This window comes from Phytophthora infestans, genomic scaffold (genome assembly GCF_000142945.1).
Source record: "Phytophthora infestans T30-4 supercont1.5 genomic scaffold, whole genome shotgun sequence".
NCBI lineage: Eukaryota > Oomycota > Peronosporomycetes > Peronosporales > Peronosporaceae > Phytophthora > Phytophthora infestans.
This window is the reverse complement of record NW_003303754.1, coordinates 1,233,031-1,259,429: the sequence shown is the minus strand read 5'-3', so window position 1 is coordinate 1,259,429 and position 26,399 is coordinate 1,233,031. Positions and strand designations below refer to the sequence as shown.

Genomic DNA, 26,399 nt, shown 5'->3' with positions numbered 1-26,399 from the left:
CGACATTGATTGCGTTATTTCCGACTTTGAATACAGAATTGAAGTTGCTAAATCAATATTTGTAAAACTTTGACAGATAGAAATTTGCGACTCTCGAGTTTGATTGCAGATTACTACGAAGTTGGACGCACAAAAAGGTGTGGTACTACCAACGATACTCTGAAATCCTTTATAACAACTACAGAACAGTTAAATTGGCTGATAATTGTGTCATTTGACAAACTTTTTTCCCTAACAAATAAATACCTTTTTACTTGTCCATACCAAAACGACACAAGTTACTCAAAGTGGCGCTCGCTCTCGGGAAGATCTTCGAGAATTGACTCGCGTTTGAGCCACTGAAGCGTATAAAACTTCCCCACGGCAAAAAGCTGCAGACGATCGTAGCCAAATTGCTCCCGATAATGCTCGAAAAGCCACTGCAGAATCTCCAGCTCGTCTGCAGTCGTCGCGTTCACAAACGCCTTCGCGGTGCAGCCCTCGAGCCGCTCACTATGCAAAGTTAACAGAACATCAAAATGTCCACTGGACGCGGCTCCGTCCATCGCGACGCCAGTGCATCCTTCACTTCGGTTTGCATGTAGCCATTGCACCACCTTCAATTGGCCTCTGGCTGCTGCGTTGTCCATCGCTGCCTTGGTGCAACCTTCGGCTCGATTTTCATGTAGCCATTTCACAACGTGCAGATGTCCTGCACCCGCTGCACGGTCCATCGCGTTGAACGTGCAACCTTCCTTACGATTCTTGTGTAGCCATTGTACGATGTGTAAGTGACCGTGAGCTGCAGCTTGATCCATCGCATCCTTTGTACATCCTTCTTTACGATGACGATGTAGCCATTTCACCACCTCCAAGTGCCCATTGCGAGCGGCAAGGTTCATGGCTGCAAGCGTACAACCCTCTTTACGGTTCGTCTGTAGCCACTTAAGTACCTGAAGATGGTTTGCTCGTGCTGCACCATCCATCGCTGCTGTTGTGCAGCCTTCTTTCCGGTGTTGATGTAGCCATTTGACAGCTTCTAGGTGTCCGTTCATCGCAGCGCCGTCCATCGCACGTAGGGTACATCCTTCCTCTCGGTTACTCTCCAGCCATTGCACAATATTAAGATGTCCATGAGTCGCTGCCTCGTCCATCGCCGCTTTGGTACATCCTTCTTCCCGATTAGACTGTAGCCATTTGACAATTTCAATGTAGCCATTCGCAGCAGCTCGATCCATGGCTACAGTGGTACATCCTTCTCGTCGCGTGTTTTGAAGCCACTTGACAATCTCAATGTGTCCATTTCCAGCAGCTTTATTCATGGCTGCAGAGGTAGCAAACCCCGAGTTCAACTGTAGCCATTTCAGCACATGCAAATGTCCATTCGCCGCTGCATCGTCCATGTTTGCAGACGGCGAGGAACTGAAAATGTTACTTTTCAGCCACTTCAGAACGTCCAAATGCCCACCACTGGCTGCCAATACCGCCGCATAGGGCGACCATTCCCCTCTAACATTACAGAGCCACTTCACCATGGCCAGATCTCCGTTCTTGGCTGCTTCCTCGAGTGTCACGAAGAACATATGCGTCGGCGTCGGGTTTGTACGCTCCTGTAGCCATTGCACCACCCTCAAATGGCCATTTAGCCCAGCGTAATACAACTCCTTGGCGCCCCAGAACACGTCCAGTCCTGTGCTATTTCTCCCGCCCCCTTCGTCTCGTATGTGGCCCACTCGGCTGTTCCGATGTAGCCATTGTAGTACCTTTAGATGGCCATTCTTGGCTGCTTCTTCGACTGCAACTGTCACGTAGCAACCAGGGAATTCCCGTACAAGCCACTGCATTACGCTCACGTCCCCGCGTGCAGCTGCGCGTGCCATTCCGAGTGTGAAGAGCTTTTGGCGGTAGAAAGGATCTTCCTTTCGACGGAGCACCAAAGTTGCCTCAGTTCGATGAATTTTCGACTTGAAAGCGCGGGATTTCGGGTGTTGGTGTAGTATTTCACCGGCTTTCGTCTCGAGAATCGATTGGTGTATTGTGACGCGTCGTACGAGTCGCAGGGCGCCATCCTGAAAGGCGAAGCCGCACGCGTCGGGGAGCGACCAGTGCACAGAGCAATCGAGGAACGCGCTGATGGCCTCGGCGATGTGAGGCAATGCAGCGATATCCAGGTGTGAGCGACACACCACTATCGAGGAGGTTAAGGGGGCCAGCAACTTCATCTGGTAGGAGGGACCTCTGTGCCACGAAGAAGATGCGTGAATGAACTGATTGGATACTGCAAAAATAGCGTCATTGAAAACCCTGGGATAAGTGATGGCATGAGTTGAAATTTGATAAATAACAGCTCAATTTGTAGTAAGTGTACTAGAATAGAAAGCGAACTATTTGGATTTATTATTAACATGAAACGTTTGGCGGGACCCCGGGGTCCCGCATAAAATATGCTCGGTATTGTGTTATTTTGGGCAGTTCGCGACTTGTGACACAATCTTCAGTTTCGATCGGGTGTCGCTGCGGAAAATGTCGTCTCGGGCGTCTGGCGGCTCACGTTCAACCGTCCCGCCTCGAAAGCGTGCAAAACGAGTCGACAGGAAAGAGACCGCGTATATACGTGTATGTGAAAAGCTAGGAGAAGATACCGATAAGAAGATTCGTAACGACTGGGATCAAATGAATACAAGGCAAGATGGAAGCGAGTGGCAACAAAAAAGAAGACAAGCACTTCAGCAAAGCCACGCAGTAACCAACCTTCCATCACGTCACACACACAACAGAAAGAATAAGTACTTCAAGTTCAGTCATACTAATTTCAAATCAACTAAAAAATGATACCGGTTTCTGATGGGGTTACCGGGGTCCCGGTGGGACCCCGGGGTCCCGCCAAACGTTTCATATAAAGAGATTTGAGATGCGACGTCTAAAAGGGGTAGGTTTTAATCGGAAATTAGAAGGAATAAATGGGTGTAACATGGAAAAAATGGGCTGGAGTACGTAAATAAGCATCGTAATTTTAAAGTGTGTTTTATGTGAGCTAGAGGCAGCTACAGTACCGGCCGGTAAAATGACTGCTCTCGATATCCAAATTTTCGATTTGTGCACAGGCGAGAACTTTCGTATTGTTGTTTTTCAGAGTTTTATGTTTGATTATCACGTATTTCTCGACCCGTCTGTGCAACTTGACCCAGATTCAAGACCTTTGGGGCAGTTGTAGATTGTTGCAGCCGCTTGTATCGTGGAACATCCACGCAAGTGCGCTGACCCCTGGAAAAATAAGCATGGGTGATTGAGACTCAACTCAACTTGAGTGGCAGAGCGTAGCAGCCAAAGGCTTAGCCACACACCCAATGTTCGTCTCGAATCGCCATGAGACAGAGGTGTCTTGGCCTAGCACCTCGCCCCTGTTTGTAACAGCATTCGGGCAACGGATTTGCTGCCGCGTGTGCCTCGACGATCAACGATCAAGTGAGGGGTTGACCTGGGCCGCAAGCTGCTTGGATATTTCGCTGGTTGACACGCAAAAGTTTTGATTTTAAGTCAAAACCCAGACGACTAGAGAGAACTCAAATGCCCGCAGATTGTTTGGCCTGCATGAGGCACCAACATGAGATATCCGACGTCACACTTGTCGATCTCCATGTCCAGGTCCCTAACCCACGCGTCCACCATTTGATCACGTTACGATTCGCAAATATCCTGATACGTTGAAGTGAACTTTACCACTTCAGCTAACAAGGCAATTTTATACTTGCAGCTTCAACCAATTTTTCACTTGCCAATTCTTACAAACGTGGTAATCATAAATTTGTCAAAAACACGTCCACATATTACGCAGAGAAAAAAATGAGTTGCATTTTTCATGTTAAGAAATCTTCTAGGTCGAGCACGAAGCCAGGAGCAGTCCGAGCCGATGGTCACTAAGCAGCGTCTCCATGAGTTGCTTCAGAGCTCGGTTCGGGTGGAGTTGTGACTTGGTCAGTGGCGCTCGCGTCAACGGGTCGAAGCAGCCGTTCACTTCGAGATGCTGCTCGATCATCGAGCGCTCGTACGTGTTGCCGTCGGGAGTCGTCACGGGGTCGTCCATGAGCTCTAGACTCAAGGGACAGTGGAACATTTCCATCATTTGCGTCAGTGTTTTCTCCGCGTCTCCGCCAGTCACCGGCTCCTTGTCTTCCGTCGTGCTCTTCCCTTGAGCTGCAACTCCACTCTCGCCCGTAGCCAACAACGTATCGTAGACGCCCTGTCTCAACAGCCCCACCACCTTCATCTCCATCAAGATAGAGCGCTTCAGAACCGCCGCAGACATGGGCGCACCCGCCACAGAAGCTGCCGACGCCGCCGTCGCTCGATCGAACGCTTTCTCTAGCAGTTCCAGCGCCTCGTCGTAGGATTTCTGCGCTCGACGACACTTGCCTTTCCAGAGTAAAATGGCCGCCTCGCCTTCCACCGACACGTCCGTGATGTCGTGTGCGATACTCAAATATTGCCACGCGTTCGCACTCTCGTCCAGGGCGAAGAAACACTTGGCACACGACACATACGCACGGACACGCTGTCGTGTCGTCTCGCGGTCTTCCACGCTCGTGTCCGAGGACGCGCACGTCGCCGCTTCCTGGTAGCACACAATGGCCGCTTGGAAGTCTCTGCGAACGAAATAGTCGTCGCCTTTGGACACTTGGTGGCGCATGAAGAAGGGGTTCTCGGGAGACGTCGAGATCTCCATGGCCTGGATCTGCAGCTCCGGAGACGACGAGGCCATCGCAGCGAGGTAACTGGCGTTCTCTTCCCACAGGTGCGCCAGGCCATGGAAGATCGCAGCCTTGTCGCCTCCAAGCGTCTGGATGGCTTGGAAATCCGGCGCCACCAGGTCGAAGCGACGCAGACGCAAGTTCGCCGTCATACGATACGCAAAGCATTTCACGTGCTCCGTGTTGTCTGGCAAGTCGGCCAGAGCCTGCGTGAGTTGCTCGACTGCGACGGGGTACTTCTTGGCGAAAAAGGCCTCCACGCCTCGCTCCATGGACGATTGCTGCGCCGGAGCGATGCGCCACGCACACCACATGGCTCCTCCTTCGGTCGCAGACGCCTCCCGCGCGCCTTCGGGTGCTGCTCGCGTCAACACGTGACGTCTCTTACTGTCCATTAAATCCGCGGTGGGGGAATACAAAAACTCGCGCTGGTACGGATTATACAGGGCACACACATCTCTCTCTTCCACACTCAAAGACACCAACTGCCACTTGCCCGCAGGTCCCGCCGCTTCGCCTTGTTTCCGCCACGTAAAGACGCGACTCCTGCTTTTGCCTCGAGTGTCTTTCTTGAATTTGGCATAGTCCGCAGCGTACAAATACTCTTCGAACCGCACACTTTGGAGGAGAAACGTGTCTGTGTGCACGTCCGAAGGGATGAGTCTCCATTGCGCCTTGGTGCGGTCTTTGTCGTCAGGCCATGTAGCCATGTCATTGTCACTCTCTTCCCCGACCCAACACAACGCGTTACGACGGTCGTTGTCAAACGTTCCGGCATTGCCAGGTGCATACAGTAGCTCTTCTTTACTTGCATCTCCCTGTTGGTACTCGCTACGGCCAGTTCTCGAGAGAATCGTGAGTTCGAGTGGCTGTCCACTGGCCACTGCACGCAGAGTAGGACTCACCCACGCGTACCAGTAGCTCTCAGCACGTACGCGAGCACTTCCTTCCAAGTGGCTCATGAGTTTAAGTAGGAAAAATGCTAATGGTAGCTGTGGGAACTTGCGTTGTCGCACTTCGAGCGCTCTGAGAGCGTTGCCACCTCCCCCGGCGCCACTACTGGGTGCTCGCAACGCGGAACTTACGTTGTGCAGTACAGCGCAACCATCTAGTGTCCAATGCCAGCTAGGAAGAGCTTCCAGAAACGTAAGCAGCACAGGGATGTCGAACAATCCAGCGGCGTAGAAATCGCGTAGTGTCGCCTCTAGATACGCTTTTCGACGTGATTCCAGCTCAGGCAGACGTAGGAAACTCGCACGCGCACGGTCAGGTTCCTTATGCAGCAGATGTGCACGCGTTTCTGCCAGTAGAGGCTCTACGTTGGACGCCAGACGAGCTGCCGTGTCGTCATGGGGAGTTCCTCCCTGCATTAAGGAAAAAGAGTTCGTTTCTGAGAATGGGAGATTTTGTGTGAATTCTTTGACAAAACTTGAAAATAGAATAGTGAAACCTATTAAACCGAATGTGAACTTACACAATCTTTTTGGCAAAAAATCGGCAACTTTACGGTCTATCAGGACTTTGACGACAGGGCCACGTAGAGGAAGCCGTCGGCGTACGCGAAGTTCCTGTACAGCTCAACGATAGATACGTCGGCAGGGACGGGGATTCCGTGCACTAAAAGCTGAAATTCTCCTGTTTCTGGTCGTGGCGAGGCGTCAAATGTGGCAGACGGAAACAAGTCCGGCAACAAATAATTCAGCACTTCCAGCAACGTTTTTTCACGGCCTAAACATTTTGCGGCAACAACAACTTAATCAAATATTCCAGGGAAATATTCGCATTCAGCTGCAAACGCACCGTTTTGCAATGGAGAAATTGGCATTTGAATCGCGGGTGCGTTGTCAAGATGCACTCGCAGTGGAAGATGTCGCAACGCCGAGGCATCCACACCTCCGTCCAAATGCAATTCATATGTAGCTTGCCGATAGCTCTCATAGTCATCTACCAAATCACCACCTTATTAGTCGTCACTTCACGTTTGTTGTATCCATTTCTTCAGCGTACTCTGTGATATACTGGTCCAAATTTGGGTCTGTTGCGCTTCAGGCAACGCCATTACGACCTTCGTGGATCCCATTCGCAGGAATGTTGCTTGCTTTAGACTGTGCATAAAGTGCGATTCGACGCTCTGTTCGTTATCGCAAGGTAATAGAACGTCCTTGGGGAAGTTTAAAAAATGCACTGTGATTGCCCAGGGCAGGTCGGCGTCGCCGTCAACGCCTGGGCCACACAATAGGTCCCTGAGTAGGCCGAAAGGTAGATGCCAGTGTAGCGGAGCGCCCTTAGCCTCGAACCAGATAGAGGCGCCTTGTATAGCAGACATGGGCGGAGCTGCGTCCCGGAAATAGTCGACCACGTCGCGGGTTTGGGACACCAAGTAGCTCATTCGGGGCACCATGGCCTGGACATAGGTTATTAGTTTCGCATCGGTGCTGGGTTATGGGGTACAGGGACTCACGTAGAATGGACGCGGTGCATGTAGGGTTGTGACCTCATTGGGGTCGAGAGAGAACACGACGGGGATGCGGCCGGCCCACACACGCTGCTTGAGCAGCATCCTGTTTTTCTAACTAGAAATTAAGTGCTGTGAAATGATCAATTTTAAAAACGGTATCGCAACATTTCGTAAGTTGCAGAAGGAGCGTCAACTTTTCGAAAGTGACTGAAATACCGGTACAGAAGAACTCTTCCGTAGTCATACCGCAGGGCGAAGCCAACATTTTATTTCAATCTAAGTTATATGGGGTGACTTTGGACAAGTGTACCTTCTAAATGGTACATCCTCAAAACCGAGCATGCCAACAGCGTCCGCACGAACATCCATACTGCCATCCACCCCGTTACATGCAATCTTGTCCGCAGCGGCCGTCTCAAAGAGAAGTCTAGCTACTGAAGCGGAACTAGACAATTTCCGAGATAGCCGTCAGGTCATGGCATAGATGCAGCTTTACACGTTCAGCCTTCGGCGTGGGATCGGCAGCATTAAGGGCAAGATGAGGGTAGATCCGCCGGGGACGTCTCGATCATCGACCTGCAGCGTGAAGTACGAGCTGCAAAACATTTTTTAGCATGGACGAGATCGGTGTGTTTTTCTCTAAACAATTTCCTTCTAACGGTACTCAAAAGTAGGGTGGACCACCTAGCTCTCTCCTCCATATCTTAATACATAAATGGATTTTCTTGTATCAAAAAGGATCAGTAGTCTGCTTTAGTATCCTTTCTAAAACCGTGAAATTATTTTTAGGAGGCAACCGTCTGCGTTGCCCGTAGATGCAATAACAATCCGTCTTTTGTCCCTCACTTTGCGCTTTGGGATAGGACTGATTATGGGAAGTGTGAGTCACATTATGAGACTGGTATCCGATACAGTACTGGAATTTTATTTAAATCTGGCTCAGGGCTTCATATATGACGAGCCGGCTTGAGCCGTATTCGCTGCCTCACATGAAGAAAAGAACATTTAAAAAACGTATTTGCATCGCTGTAGTTCGAAATACTTTTCCAGTTCACTTTCCATTCTTGAGTACAAGAACTTAAGTACTCCACAAGAAGCGCTCTTTGCCCTTACATTTTCGTCTACTGTAGGCTTGGCAGGCTCCAGTGTTTTACATGGCACAGTCGTTGTGCGACTGTGTGGTGGTCATCGAGGTGGACGTGTTGTCCTCGACGTCCCCCGAGGTGGTCACGTCCTGCGTAGCATCATCCGATGTCGTCTCGTTGGGCGTGGCGTTATCGCCGTCGGTAGTGGTGGTGCTGCCGACCAGCGTGGTCGTTCCCGAGTTGCTGCCGTCCACCGAGGACGACGTTGCGTTGTCGAACTTAGCCGCGACGGCGTCCTTAAGAACGCCCTCGTGCGTGAACAGTCCGAAGTACGCCTCCACCGTCTCGTTGGCCTCGAGCGTAGGGAGCTTCCAAGGCTCGTCAAAGGCCGAAAAGTAGTAGTACGTGAGCTTCTTCTCGGTGGCGAGCGTGTAAAAGTTGTAAAAGAACTTGGCGGCGTTGGCAGCGGTAGCAGGGCTGGCGCCAGCGCCAACGCCGTCCGAAGCCCACCCCGTCTCTCCAATGATCACCTCCTTGTTGTACGTGCTGGCGGTCGCCACAAGCGCCGAGAAACGCTTGTAGAACGAGTCGGCGGCAACGTCAATGTCAGTCTTCTCCCAGAAAGGAAAGTAGTTGGCCGACACGTAGTCGACGGCCTCGATCAATTGCGGGTACGCCGAGTACGTGTCTCCGATGTCGGCAATGGTGAGCGGGATGCCGGCAGCGCCCGAGTTGGCCTTGCACAGCGTACGGATCTCCTCTAGATGGGAGATGGCTACATCCACCGTAATGTCTTTACGGTACACGGCCTCACTGCTCACGTGGATTCCCACGATGTGCTCGCTTTGCACGATACCGGTATCCAGCAGCGTCTTGAACGCGGCCTTCTCGGTTTCAAAGCTGGACGCGGACGAGTCCACCCACATGCCCAACTCGATCTTGAGGCCTGCCTCGATGGCAGCGGGCACCACCGCGTTGGCCTGGTCGCAGTCGGTGAGTGAGTACAGGCGGATGCTTAAATTGCAAGATCGTATTATAGTACATTTACTCCAGTATTTGATATTCTGGAGTCTTGGAAGTCACAGAACTTCTGTGGCCTACAAGACTGAGATTCGTTGTGCAACGATGAGTCTGGAAGATAGAATTGCGGAAAGTTTTCAAGTGAAATTCATTTCGATCTTGCTTCGAAATTTCGTTGAAAGATCGGTGTTCCCCTTCCAAACGTGGCCAGAACGAAACCGCCGTTCACGAAAAACAAAAACAGCGAGCGACTCTAACTGCTCATGCACCCTGTACAACATCTACTTTATTGAAGCACAAAAGTGACAGAAAGCCGATGTACCGAGTTCTTATACTGGTACTTGAAACGTCCGAGCCTAATAAACCGGCTTACCGAGCTCTATCACGTCGCAGTTTGGAAGATAAAAATCGAGCATTAAAGATTAATCTCGATTGGTGAGACCACTTTTTGGTCTTCATCTAACAATTCGAACCCGACTTTAAAGTTGCAATGTCATTAAGCACCTGACTGAACATCACTAAGCTCGTTTTCCAGCAACTGCTTTTGTGCGCATTAAATCGTTTATTTTAGATTACCGATTAATCTGGTTAAACCATTTTATATGGGTTTTGGCGGTGGACGCTTCGTCCTGCAATTGCACACGTAGTTGAGACTACGAGACAGCACAAAAATACAAGGCACTCGCTGCTGCATACACATTGTGCACATGGGACGGAGCACGACGTGATTTCGACTCCAAACCTGTACCCAGCTGTGATCGTCGGACCCCGTCCTGTACCAACTACAGCACCCAGCTCAAGACAACCGGCGTAAGAGTATATGTTACTCGCGTATATCCGGGAGATGCCGAAGAGCCGGGGTGGCCCGACACCAACAGCACCAGAGTTCAAAGAGGGAGAAGTTTTTTGCTGGGATTTCTTTTTAATTTCTAAAGACATTATCAAGCTTATACTTTAGCAAACTTAGCTCGATGCAACAATTTCCGTGACATAGCTACTGCTACGTCCTTATTCTTTCATACGCATGCGCAAGTAGCGGTGGCGCATGCGTTGCAGAGTCTTTTTGGCGAGGTGGCCGAGCGGCTCTGACCCACAGAACATCTCGAATTCCAGCAGGACGTACACGCCGCAGTTGTAGCTGTTGCTCTGGACGCCAAGCTCCGGATCGTGATGCACCAGGCAAGTGCTAGGTTTGACTCCGTCTGGCAGCATCACGATCATCTGCTGAGCCACGGCACGGACAATATCACTGAAGGAGGACGCCATCGAATCGTAGAGGTACACTCTGTCCTTCTCTAAATCCGCTAGCACAGCGCACCAGTGGTTGTTTCGTTATGCTGGATGAGCTGTTTCTCCGTGCGTGACACGAAGGCTGAGTGGTCAGCAGTCAAAACACGCCTATTCTTGCAGTTGATTGAAAACAGCACTTTCATCTTCTTCGTGGATCCAGCCAACGCCCGTTTAAAATATCTGCTGTCTATCGTTACAGCTCCATTCAAAATTATAATGTAAGACGAGTCGATCACTCTAACTCTAGGATCCGCACCAAATAGTTTGTGTTGATTATGTACATGACTTGGGCGATAAGGTATCATTTGAAGCCAGGTTCGCCGTGTCTACATACTCGCTCGACACAATTGGCAGATCTTCCAGCAGCTAAGGTATAGCGGTGTCTTCCTCGACGTAGAAGCTAGAGCTCCCGTGGTGCGTGAAGTATATCGATTAATCCAGCTCTTTTGATATTCTCGACGGTTTTTACTGTTGTGTGCAACTTTCGCATAGGCAATACCGTAGAGTTCGCCAACACTCCAACGCCAACGATCTCCAGCGCCAGCTGCATCTCCAACGTTCTCCTTTTTTGCTCGGTAGGCTGAGACCTTGGAGGTACACTTGTTGATTAACTGCATGGGGAAGATTCGCAACACATCTTCTGGTCGCATCAGTGGTCTGTGGGAGAGCTTCGCTATCGCATGAGCGATGGAAGACCTCATCTAAGTGGTGAACAGGAGCTCCTTGAACTGCAGCAGCTTCTCGTGTGTCGACTTGAAGATGGAAATATGCCATCCAGACTGGATTCCAGTAGTTCATAAACTGTCAGTTAGACTCATTTGGCGTTCGTGCATGTCCAAGTCTACCTGTACTATTGTGATCGCCTGGCTTCGTTTTGCTGCGACATACCGTGCCTTTGCTTTGGGTGTCCCTTGGTTTTTAGAGGACTCATGATTTGAAAATCATCGTTCAAGTTTGCAGGAGCCAGCGTCGAGCTGTGATCGTCATTTTTGTGAGATGTCTTGCTTTCAATGCTAACCTTTTCGTCATCCGTAACAATCTCTGCCTGCCCGGTTCCCACTCGTCATGACCTCTGCCCGACTCATCCTTAACTAAGACCAACTCGTCATCACCTGTGCCCGTTTCGTTTCCCACGGAGACCAAGTCGTCACCGACTGTACCACCACCTGTGCCCGTCTCGTTCCCAACTGTCGACTGGTCTGCTCAAACTCGAGTGCTCCCCACCGAAGAAGCACACGCCACACTTTGACTTATGGTATCCACTTGTCTTGACGGAATAACTTGCACCACTTCCGTCGGCTCGGTCACCACTTCACTGTCTGTAGTCTGGTGATTCACGCCACTAGTCTTGTTCATATCTGCATCACTCAAGACGTCTTCGTGCTCAGGACCACCAGATACCGCGGGGATGGTACTATACTCGCCATGCTTAAAAGAGTGGCAGCGACACGCAAAGCCTTCATCGCTGCCCCGTACTTCACCATCCCCAAACTTCTCAAGTGCTCACTATTTGAAGTTGTCACAAACATTGCTTCGCGGAACTTCAGGTTGGAGTTCCAGCACGTATTGGCTTCCTTCAACACTCTGGACACACGAAACGGCTCTTTAGACAGCTGGGGCAACTCTGATTCCACTCGAAGCGACGACATTAGCTGCTTGCGCACAGCACCGCTGACAATCTAATGCGTGCACACGTGAACAGGCACCACGTCCAAAAAGGAAGCAGCAAACGAGCGAAATCATCGTACCAGCCAGCCATTACATATCTTGTTTGCGCTCAGATTTAAGCGACCTCCACGTGGCTTTGCCGAGAAAGCACCACGCTTAATCTGCGGACGATATCGGACGACCGTCGCCGTCGAAACACCACACAGAGCACCCAAGATGCACGGCAAACATTCCCAACGAGAGGTAAGTACTATATAAACCTTAGCCGTAGATCAGTTTCTCGGCGACGCACTGTAATGTCTATCATCATGAGTAAACTTCAAGGCAGTTCGAATGCTCCGATTGCGCTCAAAAGGGGTAATCTGTGCAAAGGAGCCACAACATCTTGTATCTCTTCGGCCTCGCTTTCTAGACATCATTCTTCGCAAAAGTCGGTATTAGAGGTTGTCAGAGTTGGAAACAAGCCTGTTTCCAAGACAGACCCGACAGCCACATCGGACAAAACATCGTCAGAACCCTCTTTTAAAATTTAATTCAGATGGAGGTTCTCTTTTTTAAGAAATCTTATGGAAGAAAAACGCATGAGTAAGATCTCTAAGAATTTAAGAGATGTGGCGCACACCAAAATAGCCTCAAATCCTGTATGATGATTGATCAATAAAGGCTTCTTAAAGTCGCCGCTTAGTTTTAACTCTGACAGCCACTACTGATTGAGGCCGTAACACGCTCGTGCACGTTCTCGTCAATAAAAATGCTTTCTATCATCCTCTTAGTTAGAGCTGAGCTCAGTAGTGGCGGTATCATCCGCCAAAGCGACACCGAGGTAATTTTTCATTGGGAGTGCCATGTAGTAGTACGTGCAGTCCAATAAGGATTAATTCAAGAGTGAAAAATGGGACCCACAGAAAAAGTAGGTACAAAATGCTTAAGAGGTGCTCTTATACCATTTTTCTCATTTGTACGACAGGTATTTAATTGCTGCGGGCCTTGTACCATAAACATATCTGCTAGGAGATAATTTGCGATGAGGGTAATAATTTTGATTTATCGGTTTAGACAGGTGGACTGGTGGGGCGATGCCAATACCAGAAATCACGGCGAAGATGCAGCATAGTAGTAGCAGTTGTTGCCATTCTATGCTTGTAAACATGAAATAATCATTGTAATGGCTACATCTGGACTTCTTACACCCTCAACCTTTTTTTTACAATTTGACTTGGATGCTCCAGTTTACGACGTTACATCTTCTCTGTGAATTACGTTAGCCATCAAACCGTGCCATAAAGGAGTTTCAGTTTAAATTTTCATCGAATTTTGGGAATTAGCTCCCCTCGCTGCTCTTCATTCCTTGGGGTTCCTTTTCGGGCTGTTCCTTGTCTCACCCCCGCGCGTAAAACGATAACCCCCATTTTTAAAAGGAAAAAAAAAAATATCCCTGTGATATACGGGCAGCTTGTTGTAATATACAAAAGGAAACGCTACGCGAGGAGTAAGGTTTACTCGAGTCATGAGTACGCAACAGATCGCTCAGGTCGAAGAATTCTCACCACCAGAGAAGACCTCTCCAGCCAGTATCTCCATTGAAGAAGAGCAAGCAGGCGAAGCCGACGCAGAAAAAAAAAACAGGCGCCATGTCAGGCTTAGGGCTCCTTTCCGCTCGGCTGCTTAAGCAACACACAGCTTTATCACAAATGATATTCAACAGGATGCTAAACGCTGCCTTGCTGACGCGAGTAAAGGAACCGAACGTCGCGTTGCCAAGTCCGCACACCAAGCTACGGTGTGCAGAGGAGCGCAAAACATTTACCCGTGATACGGAGTAGCACGCACCGTACAGAGCGCTTCATATTGTTGCTAGATCCACTAGATGCATCTTGTTGGTCCACGTCATCGTCGGTGATTTAATTTTGTGTATCCGTCTCGCCATGACAAGTTGGAAGATGATGTCCGGCACGCCAGCTTTAAGCTATTGGAAGTCCAACGGGGCATGTTTTCTTGGGGGTATTTAGAATGACAGGAGAGCCTTGACAACCCAGCTGCCGTGATCACAGAAATATTCGCGGTAGGTCTTAAAACTGAAACCCCCTTGTCAAAAGATATTCGTCAATTTTTTCGCCTCATTGCTTTGCCGATTATTAAAAAAATTAATACCTTTCATTTTCGAAATACCAACTTACAAAAGATGCGACGGCTGAAGCCAAGCGTCTCCAGTGAACCTCCCTCGCGGAAGACACCGTTCTAGCCTGCCCACGCGCTTTAATATGGTCTGAAGATCATGATGAGAGACACTGGTGGTGCAGTGAGCTCTGTTCGGTGTCAGTTCTGCATATACTTTGAAAGAGAACAGCTGAAACCATTAATTACATGCAAATTGATCAAAATCCTGGCAAGGCACAGCTCGATGCTTAAGCGCAAGACCATTACGGTAATCGTGCGCGAGAAATACTTGGCGTGTGACGGTGAAATGCGCTTCCAATGCAAGCTTTACTCATCCAGAACCTTCGCCCCAAAGCAAGGTGAGCTAGCTCATATCTCACGACTCACCGTGGTTCAACCAGCTTCCAGCGTGTGAAAGAGTGATATTGCTGATGAAAGCACCACTGCAGAGCTGGTAGGGACAAAGTGTCGTGCAAATTTACTGGCATTTTATTGAAATGATTACAATCACACGATGCTTCAATAAAGCTATTGTCGGTTTGTCGCAATCGATGCTTACCAACATTACTGCTATGTGCTCATAATTTTCCCGTGCGTAAGCTTACCGGCATCTGGAGAGAGAATGTAACCGAGGTCACTGTGAACACCTCCAGTACCTAATACGGAATGCCCATGAACCTCTAAGCAGCCTTGCAACTACAAATAGCAAACCTGAAGTATTAGTGCGTGATTTCGCAGGTGCGTAGATCTGTAGATGGATAGATGAGTAGACGAGTAGCAAATAACAACCGCAACAGCTTGCTCACCACCGCAGCGACAAAATATGGCATGAAATTGGGCGAGACCCGCCGCTGCAGTGAGCTCGCGAGAATTTTGGAGTTGTGAAGGAGCTGAAAAAATTGTTTCGATTAATTGGAAGTGATCATCTCTTTCAAATCATAGTACCCTTCCGAAATGGAATATAAAAACACAGAAGTATAATTCATCTGTCTTTGAATAGGTGAGTTTTCTAAAGATCCTACAATAACTTCGTAAATAACTTCACTAAAATGCACTGCCAGCTCGAACGCTCTAGTATCATTTTTAAAATGCAAAAATAATCTGCTATGTACGTGGTTGGCCCAAACGAACTGATTTTTCTTTTTATGCAATGCACCCTTTTTCCGGCAGGGCTACAGTCAATACCAAAAACACCGTCAATTTACGGAATCAATACTGCATTTTGTCATTTAGCCCCCTTGCATAACCTGGGTTATCCCTGCCGCAACCAACTCCTCGCGAAATGGTCAATTTTGTATCAATAGTTGCTAATCCAGGCTATCGACCTTATTCGACGATGGAAGCGCAATTAATCGCTTCGTTGGTGCAGTTTGTCGACCGGGTGGACTATGGCCCACACAAGGACGCCCTGCAGAAGATCAAGCCCCAGGTTCCTTACAGCAAGAACATATATGTGCTAGGCGCCTTCTCGTGGACGCGCGTGACGAATTCAAGCGCCAGCACTGGTGACCGTTGGCTCGTGTGATTCAGTGGCAGGGGTCCGTGAAATTCACATATTTCAGACGCCACCCCAGCATCTTTTCGACATCCTGGGAACGACCAGAATCAGGCAATTTGTGAAGGGAGGTGCGAGAAAGGTGCTACTGGCCAGCGGACCAGTACAGTGTACAGCTGCCGAGCTACTACTCCGAGCTTGACTTTCCACCCAACCAAGTCTACGTTTATAGGCTCACAAGTGGTTGCAAAGGGCCTTACCGCGACGCTTTCGCTTTTACATAGGGCCCTCAAAATGGTATGAGAGCACCGACTTTGCTTTTTTTACGCAGACTGGCTTCCTTTTGGTGGCAGCGTTTAGGCCTCGCAGGGGTTGCTGGTGGTAACGTAACAGCCTGATGTGTGGAAACACTGCCACCGCCTGAACTATTGGCTCACCACACCTTCATAAAGCACTTCGAGGAGATCTCAAGATCCATGCACTTTGCCCGGCGCTCTTGCACATTATTTACGTTTACTTAAAAGGCGACGTCGCCCGTGGTGTGGTGCAAGTAGTGCATATCGGTCAACACCGATGTAGCAGCGCTAACTCCATAAGGCGTGTTTTCTCGAAAAATGTATTGGTCACGTAAAAGTAGCACATCAATTACATATACTCACATACTACCCCAAACACCTCTTCATTGGCATTCCACTGGGCTGCGCCGGCATCATCCATCACATATACTACGAGGTTTGCCCACCATAGTAACAAAGACGCGGCAAAGTAACTGGAGCACCTCCATGTGCTGATCCTGATGCTACTGTGCTATGAATATCGCTATCCTTACGGAAGTGCTTCGCTCTATCCGATACACCAACCAGGTGATGCAATGGGAAGATGATCTGCGCCCGGGATCGTTCGCCAACTACTACAAGAACCATTTCGCGGACCGTGACATGCCAGTGGCTGTTTCATTAATGCCGTTTGTGTTGATCGCTTTCATCTGGGTGAATGTAATCTCGTATCGACGGCTACTGACCTTTGAAAAGCCTCTGAGCTGTTTAACTCTGATGGTTCTTCTCGTGCTTAAGCTACGGAATGCTTCCGCTTCCTTCAGCTCCACGATTGTAATTTGGACTATAAAGTTCTCCTCAAGAGCTCTATTGAAGCTTCTTACACGGATAAGGAGCATCTCAACATCGGTCCGCGCGCTATCCGACATTCTGCGTTCGAAGCCCCGTCGAATATGCATGACTTTTGGCAGGGCCTGGCCTTCAGCACAATACACCAGAGCATCCCAATGGCGAGAAATGAAGATATGTTGGACGCAATGACTGAATAATTCTGGTTCTCGACGATGGACTTGATGTCGGTGTACTATCAAGTTCGCATGCGATCAGAAGATATCAAGTTCACTGCATTTCAAGCACAAAAAGGACTCTGGGAATAGCTGGTGCTACCGATGTCGACGCCTAATCTTTTCTCGAGGTCGATAACATAGTGTCCGACAAAGCCGTTACCAATACTTGTTAGGTACACTCCATCGCCCAGATTTGAGCGAGCGTCTGAGGACCGGTGCCCAACCTCGCACTTCTCTAGAAGACCTTCCGCGGGTTCAGGGCGAAAGACACTGTCCTTGTACCTTGTCAACAGATCAAAGGTAGAATTTCCCTGAAACCTGTCCCAGTCCGTCTCCAACTAGCGTTGAGCATGTGCCGTCCCGACGTGGGCGAGAGCACGCGCGACATTATTGATAGTTTCATTCGTCAGAGCTAGCATGAAACCAGGTTCGTCGATTGACTTGGTCTTGATCATCAGGAGCTTCCGTTGTTTCTTTCGCTTGATAAACTTGATCTATACTCCGGTATCATTTGTAGCTCCTATCGTGCGCACGGCTTGCGTAATGTCGTTTATTCTGAGCCAAATCTCATCGTGACATGACCTAGCGTTTTGTACGCTTATCGAAATTAACAAGTTATCGCCGACCTTTTGTCTGACCCTACCCGTATACGACTCAGGAAAAACATCTACGCGGTAATGAAGCCTTCAGAGTTTTCGCCACTAATGTCGAAGTGCTACAGGAAAAGTGTCATTATCGAGGACACGTGTTAAGCGACAAGAGAAAAATATAAATAGAAAATCGCTTCGTTCACCAATGCACTCACGTCACTCTTTTTGTGAACAAGCGAGCTTGGAAAGCTTGCTCATATTCAATAAATCGCACCGCTTGATCTAGATGGGAGGTGAGGCCGTTTTGACAGCACGTTGATAAAAAAAATCGCCAAATTTACGAAATGCGTGCGTGAATGCGCTAGTCTTCAGACTATCCAATAGTAAGGTCTAAACTGTACAACAAAACACAGATCGAGTCCTCTTCGGTATATAGCATACACATGCATACTTTAGATCGTTTGATTTCATCCATCATCGTGTCTGCACATCTATTCATTTTTAAAGATTGGAGCAGCTCCAAAACTGTACATTGTAGTCCAATAAAATCTGAGAGCGACAGCAAAAAAAAGGAAGCATATTCGGAGTACGACCTGTACGCCGGCATTCGGATTACAACCTTCTAAATTTACAAATGGTAAACATGTTCTTACGATCGAGTCCTGAAAAATATCACGTCCAGGGTCGCATTTTTTGTATATTTTAGTATCTTTTTCTCGGTAGCATATCTGCATTAGATAAAATGTGAAACAAGCGTCTGCTCTCTGTCGATAAACCATAAACAATTACCTTCTAGAATACTGCTTTTCAAACGTCATCCGCGGTCATTACTAGTTAGTGAGGCAGGCCTCGCAGAGAGTTTCGAAGTGGATCGATATGAGGCAGCCTTGGGTGTGGAGTGAGCAAATCGCTCCTAAGAACACCTAAATCTAAAATATCTACTCTACGTAAATAACACCGATATAGTGGCGAATTCCCCCGAATGAACCAGTAACGTGTGGCTTGGCCACTCGCCTCTCACTGTGCCGGCGTTGTTGATGCTAAGTTTGACATGCAGACACCCCTTCTTCAGTCGAAAACGTGCTTTCCATCAATAGAGACTACCCTCTTTCCGGATAGTCCTATCCAGTATAATTAGCGTAACAGAAGAGAAACGTAAAGAAAACTACTAATTGTTTGTACACGAGCACACGGTGTAGTGCTGAATTTTGACTACGATATGTAACCTAAACCCTCATCCAGCCTGGGGGGGGGCACAAATTGTGCCACAGCTGAACATACTTGTGAAAATGCAATGGAGTATCGCACTCTCTAAAATTACGTGAAATGATGATCATTTTCAGATATTACACGATAGAGTTTAGATGGATTACTGTATTTTTGTGTTTCATTGAGGGGGGGGGGCTTGTTGGTGGACCATTGTGCCAGACTAAAGTATAGCCCGTACTAGTTAGCAATTTCTGGTACATGCATATAAAAATTGCCGACTTCGAGAACACATACTGTACCAATCGTAAATGCTCTCAATACAGTCGAAGATTGATACAAACAATTTCAAGGCTGCTAGTTGCTGGTTACTGACACAAAATTAATTACAAAAAGCTTTTCCACGACCGTTTCATAGTCGTACGACTTTGTAGTTTTTTCATTCTCCAAGTGAGTGACGTACCCAACTGAGGTCGTGATGTCGAGACCAAATACTTACCATATCCGCAGTGGCGTATAGCGTATAGCTAGCTTTCTCCCTTCGACTGACCACTCGTTTAGCCAGCATCGCTATGCCAGTCGACATGGAGCGTAAGAAAGCGTTTGTAAGAGAGCCTGACAAGGGTGGTATGGGTAACGACGGTGTATTAATCGATGCACAAAGTGTGTCCCCGGCCGAGAGTGACGAGAAATGGGTCGACACATCCAGCGCCACCAGCTCGCGCTCATCACCTTCTAAAAAGAGTCGTTCCGAGATATCACAGCCTCTGCAGACAGCTTCGCGCGGCGAGAGCGAGGAAAGGGTGGTTGCCATTGCACCCTCCCCAGACAGAACAGAATTTACATCGTGGAAAGCGCTGGGAGACTACCTGCAAGGTACGAGCGGAGCACTTTCCAGATTTGCAAACAACATTTCACTAATCTGTACGTACTGGTCGCTAACTGGTTGTATATTTTAGAGCTTTTGCATCCGTATGAACAACAAAGTGGCAACCGGAACAAGAAGATTCAAACTACCGGTTCAAATGCTCCGCTCGCTCCTAAAGCATGGATAAATTATGCGAAGACGTATGATTGTACGCACGCTGGGAAGTACAAGCCGCGCGGCCAAGGCAAGAGGAAGAGGCAGCAGTCCCGTGCACTGATGTGCAACGCGCAGGTAAGAGATCGATCTCCAGTTGGTCTCCAGTTGGACCTCGGCTGGGCCCCGGTTGGGCTGCGGCTGTCCAGTTGGGTTACTGTTGTCCAGAGGGGCTCCCGTTTGGCTCCAGTTGGGTTGAGTTAGTCAAATAAAAAACGTATGTGGGTAAGTCGGCCTAGCTCGGTGTACTATGTGTATATTACAGATCAATTCCTGTGTCCAAGTGGTGGATGGCCGTGAACCAACTTTTATCTTGCGGATCACTTCGTTGCGACTGGAACACAGTCAAACACTCAATAAGCGGGCTTTCGGCCAGTATTCTCACAATCGGACCTCGTTGGAACCAAATGTTTTGAGAACTGTATATGCGTTGCGGAAAGCAGGGGCCCCAAAGAAAAAGATTCAGATCTACATCCAAGAAAACTCTTCATCCAACCCTTCGATCCAGGACGTGCACAACTTAATGCGAAAGCTCAAGAAGTAAGATTATACCGCGCTGACAAGTGCCATGCGACTAAAGCAATGGATGATCGAGTTCTCTGAATAAGAAGGAAATATAGGTCGTATATTTGTCGATACGATACAAGAGAAGGTATGATTCATATGAAGCTATCCTAAAAATTGAGTGAACAGCTACCTTACTTGTTTATAATTCGTAGCGTATTGCGACTTGCATTACACTTCAGACGAAGCATATGCGTGAGCGGTTCCACTTGTTTCCAGAAGTGGTGATGATCGACGCGACCCACGGCACCAATGCACCCAAATAGAAAGTGTTCTCCATTGTACCCCGTGCAGTTGGCATAAGCTTTCGAGTGAGAAACTTCGAATCTGGTCTGGGCGTTCAGACCGATCGCTACAATTGTGGTATCTATGTCTTACTGGCATTCGAGTTGTTTTGTGGTGCTGATCCACTTGGTCATCTGGACAAGAAGACTCATCAGTGTATGAGATACCGCTACCATCGTATGTGCCTGTGTTCTTAACGATGCTTACGCTGAAAAGAGACGAATAAGAGATGAATAAGAAAGTGACATCCACCATTTTATTCAAATTGCACTCGTGACATTATTAGTGAGCATGTACAACCATTGTGTTGCCCAAGAGTATCAACTTAATGTGTGTTCACTACTGACCGAAGACTGCCAGAATATCGAAGTCAAGCTAAGCTACGCTTTCGTAATCCAGCTATACGTATACAATGACCTTCTGGCCCTTTTGAGTTGGGCACCATTCGTTCCTGTTTGGGAGCAGGTTGGTCCATGGATGGTAACTCTAACAGCGTTTGGGTATTGGTTGAGTACTAGTTGGGAACAATTGGCTCGTCTCATAATTTTCAGTTGGGATCAGCAACGAGTGCCATTCTCCAAAACACAAAATAATCTGTTTTCACGCCTGAGAACTGCGACCCCCCCCGGACCACTCGGTCTGGGTCCCCCAATGATATAATTCAGGTCCACCAAGTCCGTTCCCAGAGATTTTTAGTATGGAGTAAACTTGATATTGCTTAAATGACAAACCTGATACGATATTTTTTAGGACAGCAAGTCTGTATGTGTAGCCTACTTTTACCATAACTATCATATTTCATAGCTATCTATCAACCTTCCCTCGTAACATAACTATCAAACAACCTTTTGTCGGAAAGACGTGTTTATTCATCCATAACTTCTGTCGCGCAGTGTAATGGGTCGGTGTTAAATAACATTTGAGCCTGCATCTTTTAGCATAATTGCACAAATCCCCGCATGTTTCAGAGATCTCCCGTTAAAATATTTTCCAACTATAATTACTTCGTTAAATAGTTTCCGACGGCGTGAACCCATCTCGCCTTCGGAACCACTGTATGCCGTCGTCGGAGATAACAAACACGCCAACACCACCAGAATCGCTTCAACATGGTCACAACCTTTGGCCGACGGCGAAGTCCACTAGAACCGTCGGAAAAAAATGAACTACTTCGAAGTACATGTACTAGGGTACGATGCTAGGCTCTTAGCTGTAGCTCCTTCCGACACAAGCTTCTGGTCACTGTTCATTCTTCTATTTGCCAACTCAAGTGCATTTGACCATCAAGGCCTCATCTTTTGTAATGGCCGGGGCTGTGACGGACTCTCCTACCAACAAACGGCCGCTTATGACGGAGACCGACAAGAAGGACGGCAATCGCATCCCCGTGACACTCCTATCGGGTTTCCTGGGTAGTGGTAAGACCACGTTGTTGCAACACATTCTCAAGAACAAGGACCACGCACTACGCGTGGCTGTGATTGTCAATGACATGGGCGAGCTCAACATCGATGCCGACCTTGTGGCATCTGCCGGTGTACTCCAGCGCGAAGAGCAGCTCGTTCGCCTTGAGAACGGCTGCATCTGTTGCACGCTTCGTGTGGACTTGCTCGAGCAGATCGCACGTATCGCTCAGCAGGGTGAAGTTGATTACATTGTCATCGAGAGCTCTGGTATCAGTGAGCCCATGCAAGTGGCCGAGACGTTTGTGTTCGAGCTGCCTGAAGGCGTCGAGGAAGAGGTGAAGGCCGACCCTGCTCTGTCTCCCAGCAGCTCCAAGCGCTCTCGGACGGATTCCGGAGCGTCGTCGGGAGACGATACCGGTGCCAGTGCCTCGCCCGCTGCCCCTATTGGCATCCCTACGGTTCAGCTCGACGAGCTTCTTGTGCGTGACGGAGAGAAACTACCACTATTGCGTGACATCGCTCTGCTCGACACTTGTGTGACGGTTGTTGATGCTGCCACCTTCTTCCACGTCTTCGACGATCCGCGCATGCTCGCCGACGTTGAAGAGAATCGTAAGCAGCTTCCTGAGGGAGACACCCGTACCATCACTGACCTATTGATCGATCAGATCGAGTTCGCAGACATCATTCTACTCAACAAGACCGACCTCGTGCCTGCCAAGGACGTGGAAGCTATTGAGAAGGTCCTGCGTCGTTTGAACTCGTACGCCAAGATCGAACGTACGGTCAAGGGCCGTGTGAACCCCAAGATGATCCTCGGCACCAAGCTCTTCTCTTTCGAGCGTGCGTCGCAGCAGACAGGCTGGCTTGAGTCTCTCACGGTTCCTCACACACCGGAGACGCTCGAATACGGCATTGGGTCGTTCCTGTACAAGGCTTCGCGTCCGTTTCACCCTGCACGACTGACTGGCATCATTCAGGATGAGTTCGTGATCGTCGAGTCTCCAACGTTGCCTCCGTTCCCTTCTGAAGACGACGATGGTCATGACCACGACCACGAAGAAGAAGAAGAAGAGGAGGAGGAAGAAGAAGCAACAGAAGAGGACCAAGAAATGGAGACTGAAGAAGACGGGGAGCCTCTGGGTCAGCAGGAGATCGCGAAGCGTCTGGAAGGCAAGCAGAACGGTCTGTTTAAGAACCTGCTGCGTAGTAAGGGCGTCTTTTGGCTCGGTACACGGCCACACAACTACGCTACCTGGTCCCAAGCGGGTCTGTACTGCACTCTGGCAAACGGAGGCATGTGGATCGCCGCTATTCCAGAGGAGGAACGCACTCGAACTATGAAGGAGCTACCGAACTACAAGGAACTCATGGCGCGTGAGTATGGTGACCGTGGTCAGGAACTCGTGTTTATTGGCCGTTTCTCCCAGGAGGACGACGAGATTGCTAAGATTCGTGCAGCGCTGGACTCGTGCTTACTCACAGATGAGGAGATGAAGCAATACAAGGCCGATGACTTTGAGGAGTGGGAGGACCCGTTTGAGCCATGGGAGTACTACAGTTTCGAAGACTAAGTGTGCTAGGTTAGTACTTTAAAGTAGTAATAGAAAGCTCTTCAGTATTTTTTGTAACAGCGCCGACGATTGGGAACAAAAACTCTCATTTGGCAATTAGATAAATGGAGTGGATGATGACCAGCCTAACCCCTCACGATTTGATTAAACTTTTTATTTTAAAATGTCTCGCTTTTCTAAGCAATAGATAATATATGATTGGCCATTAATGCTTAAATTAAACTCAAGAGAGATCGGATAAGTGATGATATTTGTTATTTGTTTTAAAATACACAACAATTTCATCTTTCCCGATCCGCGCGTTATGGACGGCGACGCCGCCTTCTTGGACAAAGTGGCGGTATTTCTAGACCAGAACGACGCCCTTAAAGTAGACGAGAAGGCGAACAGCACCGTCGACGACGTACTTGAGGCGAGTTATCAACTCGTAGCGGTGACTGAGGAGCTCCTCGCGTCGCACTCGGATAACACAAGAGAACACACCGTCAGCTCTGATACGAAGTCATTCGAGGAAGACAAAAGCGAAACTCCTATTGACAAACTCTCCGACGAAAAGCAACGTGAAACACAGAACGCTCTGGCTGCACAGCGTCGACTACGCCACCGTCAAAAAATAAAATAGGGAGACATTAAAGCAGCAAGCGAGTGAGCTTTCCTGTCAGTTGAATGGGCTGCACGCTTCCCAAGCGGTGCTGAAGGCCCGACAAGCAAGCAGCTTGATGTTCAGCGCATGGAGGGCATGTGCAGCGCGGCAGTTGGAGAGACGCATGCAAGCGGAACAGCAGCAGAAAGTTCTGAGAGCGCAAGTGGCTGGCAAAGCGAGACTGCTTCACCAAATGACTTTGTTACTGGAAGAGCGACTGCATAGTAACCGACAAGACGTACCCATTTCGATAGAAATGATCAGTGGGGCTGGCGACTCGGCACTTTTCAAAAGGATGCTGGTAGAACTGGACGTTGCGTATTTACGGACCGATGATATGTTGAATTTGTTGGAACTCAAGTCTGTGAAACCCGCGCTGTACAATTTGACACGAAAGGACAAAGACGGCGTGTTGTACTATGACGGTGCGGACCGAATAGTGTTCCCGTATAGTTTTGCACAAACTGTCGACGGTCTGTCAACGGTGATAATGAGCAGTCCTGACGTGGACTATACGACTGTAAAGGTTGAGGACTTGAAGGGAACACTAAAGATCAAGTACCAAGTGAAATACCAGCTCAGTAAAACAGAAAATGTGTCGTTTCGGGTCCATGGGACAGCGAAGAAATGGCGAGAGAAACATCGCTTGGTCTTTCTGTGGCAATGCTATACAGAGGGACTTGGAGAATTTGAGGGATTTCACTCTAATGAAACAACGTGGATGGCTACTCGTCCGTTAGTTGAAAAGACAAAGGAGCAGCGACCAAAGCTGTAGTACTGTTCTGGAGAGCTATACGCGTTTAATACCCACCGGAATTGGCTTAACGTCTGCGTGTGACGACTCAGTGGATCGGTTCGTAAATTTGTCGCGAGATCGGGTGAAGAGGAATTCAATCAAATGATGCAAATGATGGAGACGGTGATGACCAACGACCAGTAGCGGATTTATCGTGTTTTTTTTACAATGACATCACATATCAGCATGTTATTCCTAAAATGGAATTGCAAGTATTAATATGAGACCACGCAAAACAAAATGATACATGTACTAGCGAACCATTTAGAGTTATCGAGATAATCTTAAAGTTGGCCAATTGATTGTCGCACTTAATCGGAACTGTGACATTTGGCGTAAACTTCCAGCGAAAAGCCTGTAAAACTACCCTTCTTCAATTGCTTTTAACAAATCCTTTAAAATAATACTTGACTTTTTTAAATTAAAAAAATATTAAGTCCTACATGTATCTTCATTTCGAGGGCCCATAAATGGAGAAAATGTTTTTGATCGATCACAACTTCTTCGGTTTTAAGCATTCTGTTGCTCAAAGTGGGCTCAAGAGATAGAGCGCCCCGTAGAGTGCTTAAATCGCGATTCGTACTTAGAAGATTCGTAAGTATCATTTTGTTATGCGTGGTCTCATATTAAAACAACAAAACCGCAAAAGAATATAAGTCTAACTTCAAAGTGTTTTGCTTTTTTAAATGGTGTATATTTCTTTGTCTCTATCGCTAGTTAAAGCTAATCTTCAAGGTACTGAGTGCGATCGCTCTCAGTTTGTGGATAAGTACATGTAATACTACCACCGCTCTGCTTCAAACGAGCATTCGAAAAATTTTTTACGCATAGCGCCGGTTCGTTTTTTCGGTTATTAGATCATTTCCGCCGGTAGAGTGAAAGATAAGGTAAATGTAAAGGGGTACGTAGCACTAAGTGTACCCTGGTTACATGAAGTGTGACACTTCACACTTCAGGAGTATGACATGTCATACTCCGGGATATTTGGTACAAGGTACCAAGGTCATTCAAA

General features: G+C 48.3%; 5 protein-coding genes across 5 annotated transcripts; 1 reads left to right on the top strand and 4 right to left on the bottom strand.

The window, feature by feature from the left end:
- Positions 1-278: 278 nt before the first annotated feature.
- Positions 279-2,201, bottom strand: PITG_04134 (uncharacterized protein; the record flags this gene model as incomplete). Its single annotated transcript, XM_002905792.1, has 2 exons — positions 279-1,898; positions 2,022-2,201. The coding sequence occupies 2 exons, from the start codon at positions 2,199-2,201 to the stop codon at positions 279-281; spliced, it is 1,800 nt and encodes a 599-aa protein (XP_002905838.1).
- Positions 2,202-3,806: 1,605 nt separating this feature from the next.
- Positions 3,807-6,097, bottom strand: PITG_04133 (uncharacterized protein; the record flags this gene model as incomplete). Its single annotated transcript, XM_002905791.1, has 1 exon — positions 3,807-6,097. The coding sequence occupies one exon, from the start codon at positions 6,095-6,097 to the stop codon at positions 3,854-3,856; it is 2,244 nt and encodes a 747-aa protein (XP_002905837.1).
- A 143-nt stretch (positions 6,098-6,240) lies between these two features.
- PITG_04132 (uncharacterized protein) lies at positions 6,241-7,287 on the bottom strand (the record flags this gene model as incomplete). The annotated part of the gene is made up of 4 exons (XM_002905790.1): positions 6,241-6,455; positions 6,528-6,671; positions 6,735-7,131; positions 7,189-7,287. 4 exons carry the CDS (start codon positions 7,285-7,287, stop codon positions 6,241-6,243), a joined length of 855 nt encoding a protein of 284 aa, XP_002905836.1.
- Positions 7,288-8,335: 1,048 nt separating this feature from the next.
- On the bottom strand, positions 8,336-10,556 carry PITG_04131 (glycoside hydrolase, putative; the record flags this gene model as incomplete). Its single annotated transcript, XM_002905789.1, has 4 exons — positions 8,336-9,250; positions 9,613-9,646; positions 10,039-10,063; positions 10,313-10,556. The coding sequence occupies 4 exons, from the start codon at positions 10,554-10,556 to the stop codon at positions 8,336-8,338; spliced, it is 1,218 nt and encodes a 405-aa protein (XP_002905835.1).
- Positions 10,557-22,233: 11,677 nt separating this feature from the next.
- On the top strand, positions 22,234-23,948 carry PITG_04130 (cobalamin synthesis protein, putative; the record flags this gene model as incomplete). The annotated part of the gene is made up of 1 exon (XM_002905788.1): positions 22,234-23,948. One exon carries the CDS (start codon positions 22,272-22,274, stop codon positions 23,946-23,948), a length of 1,677 nt encoding a protein of 558 aa, XP_002905834.1.
- Between the last annotated feature and the right edge of the window lie 2,451 nt (positions 23,949-26,399).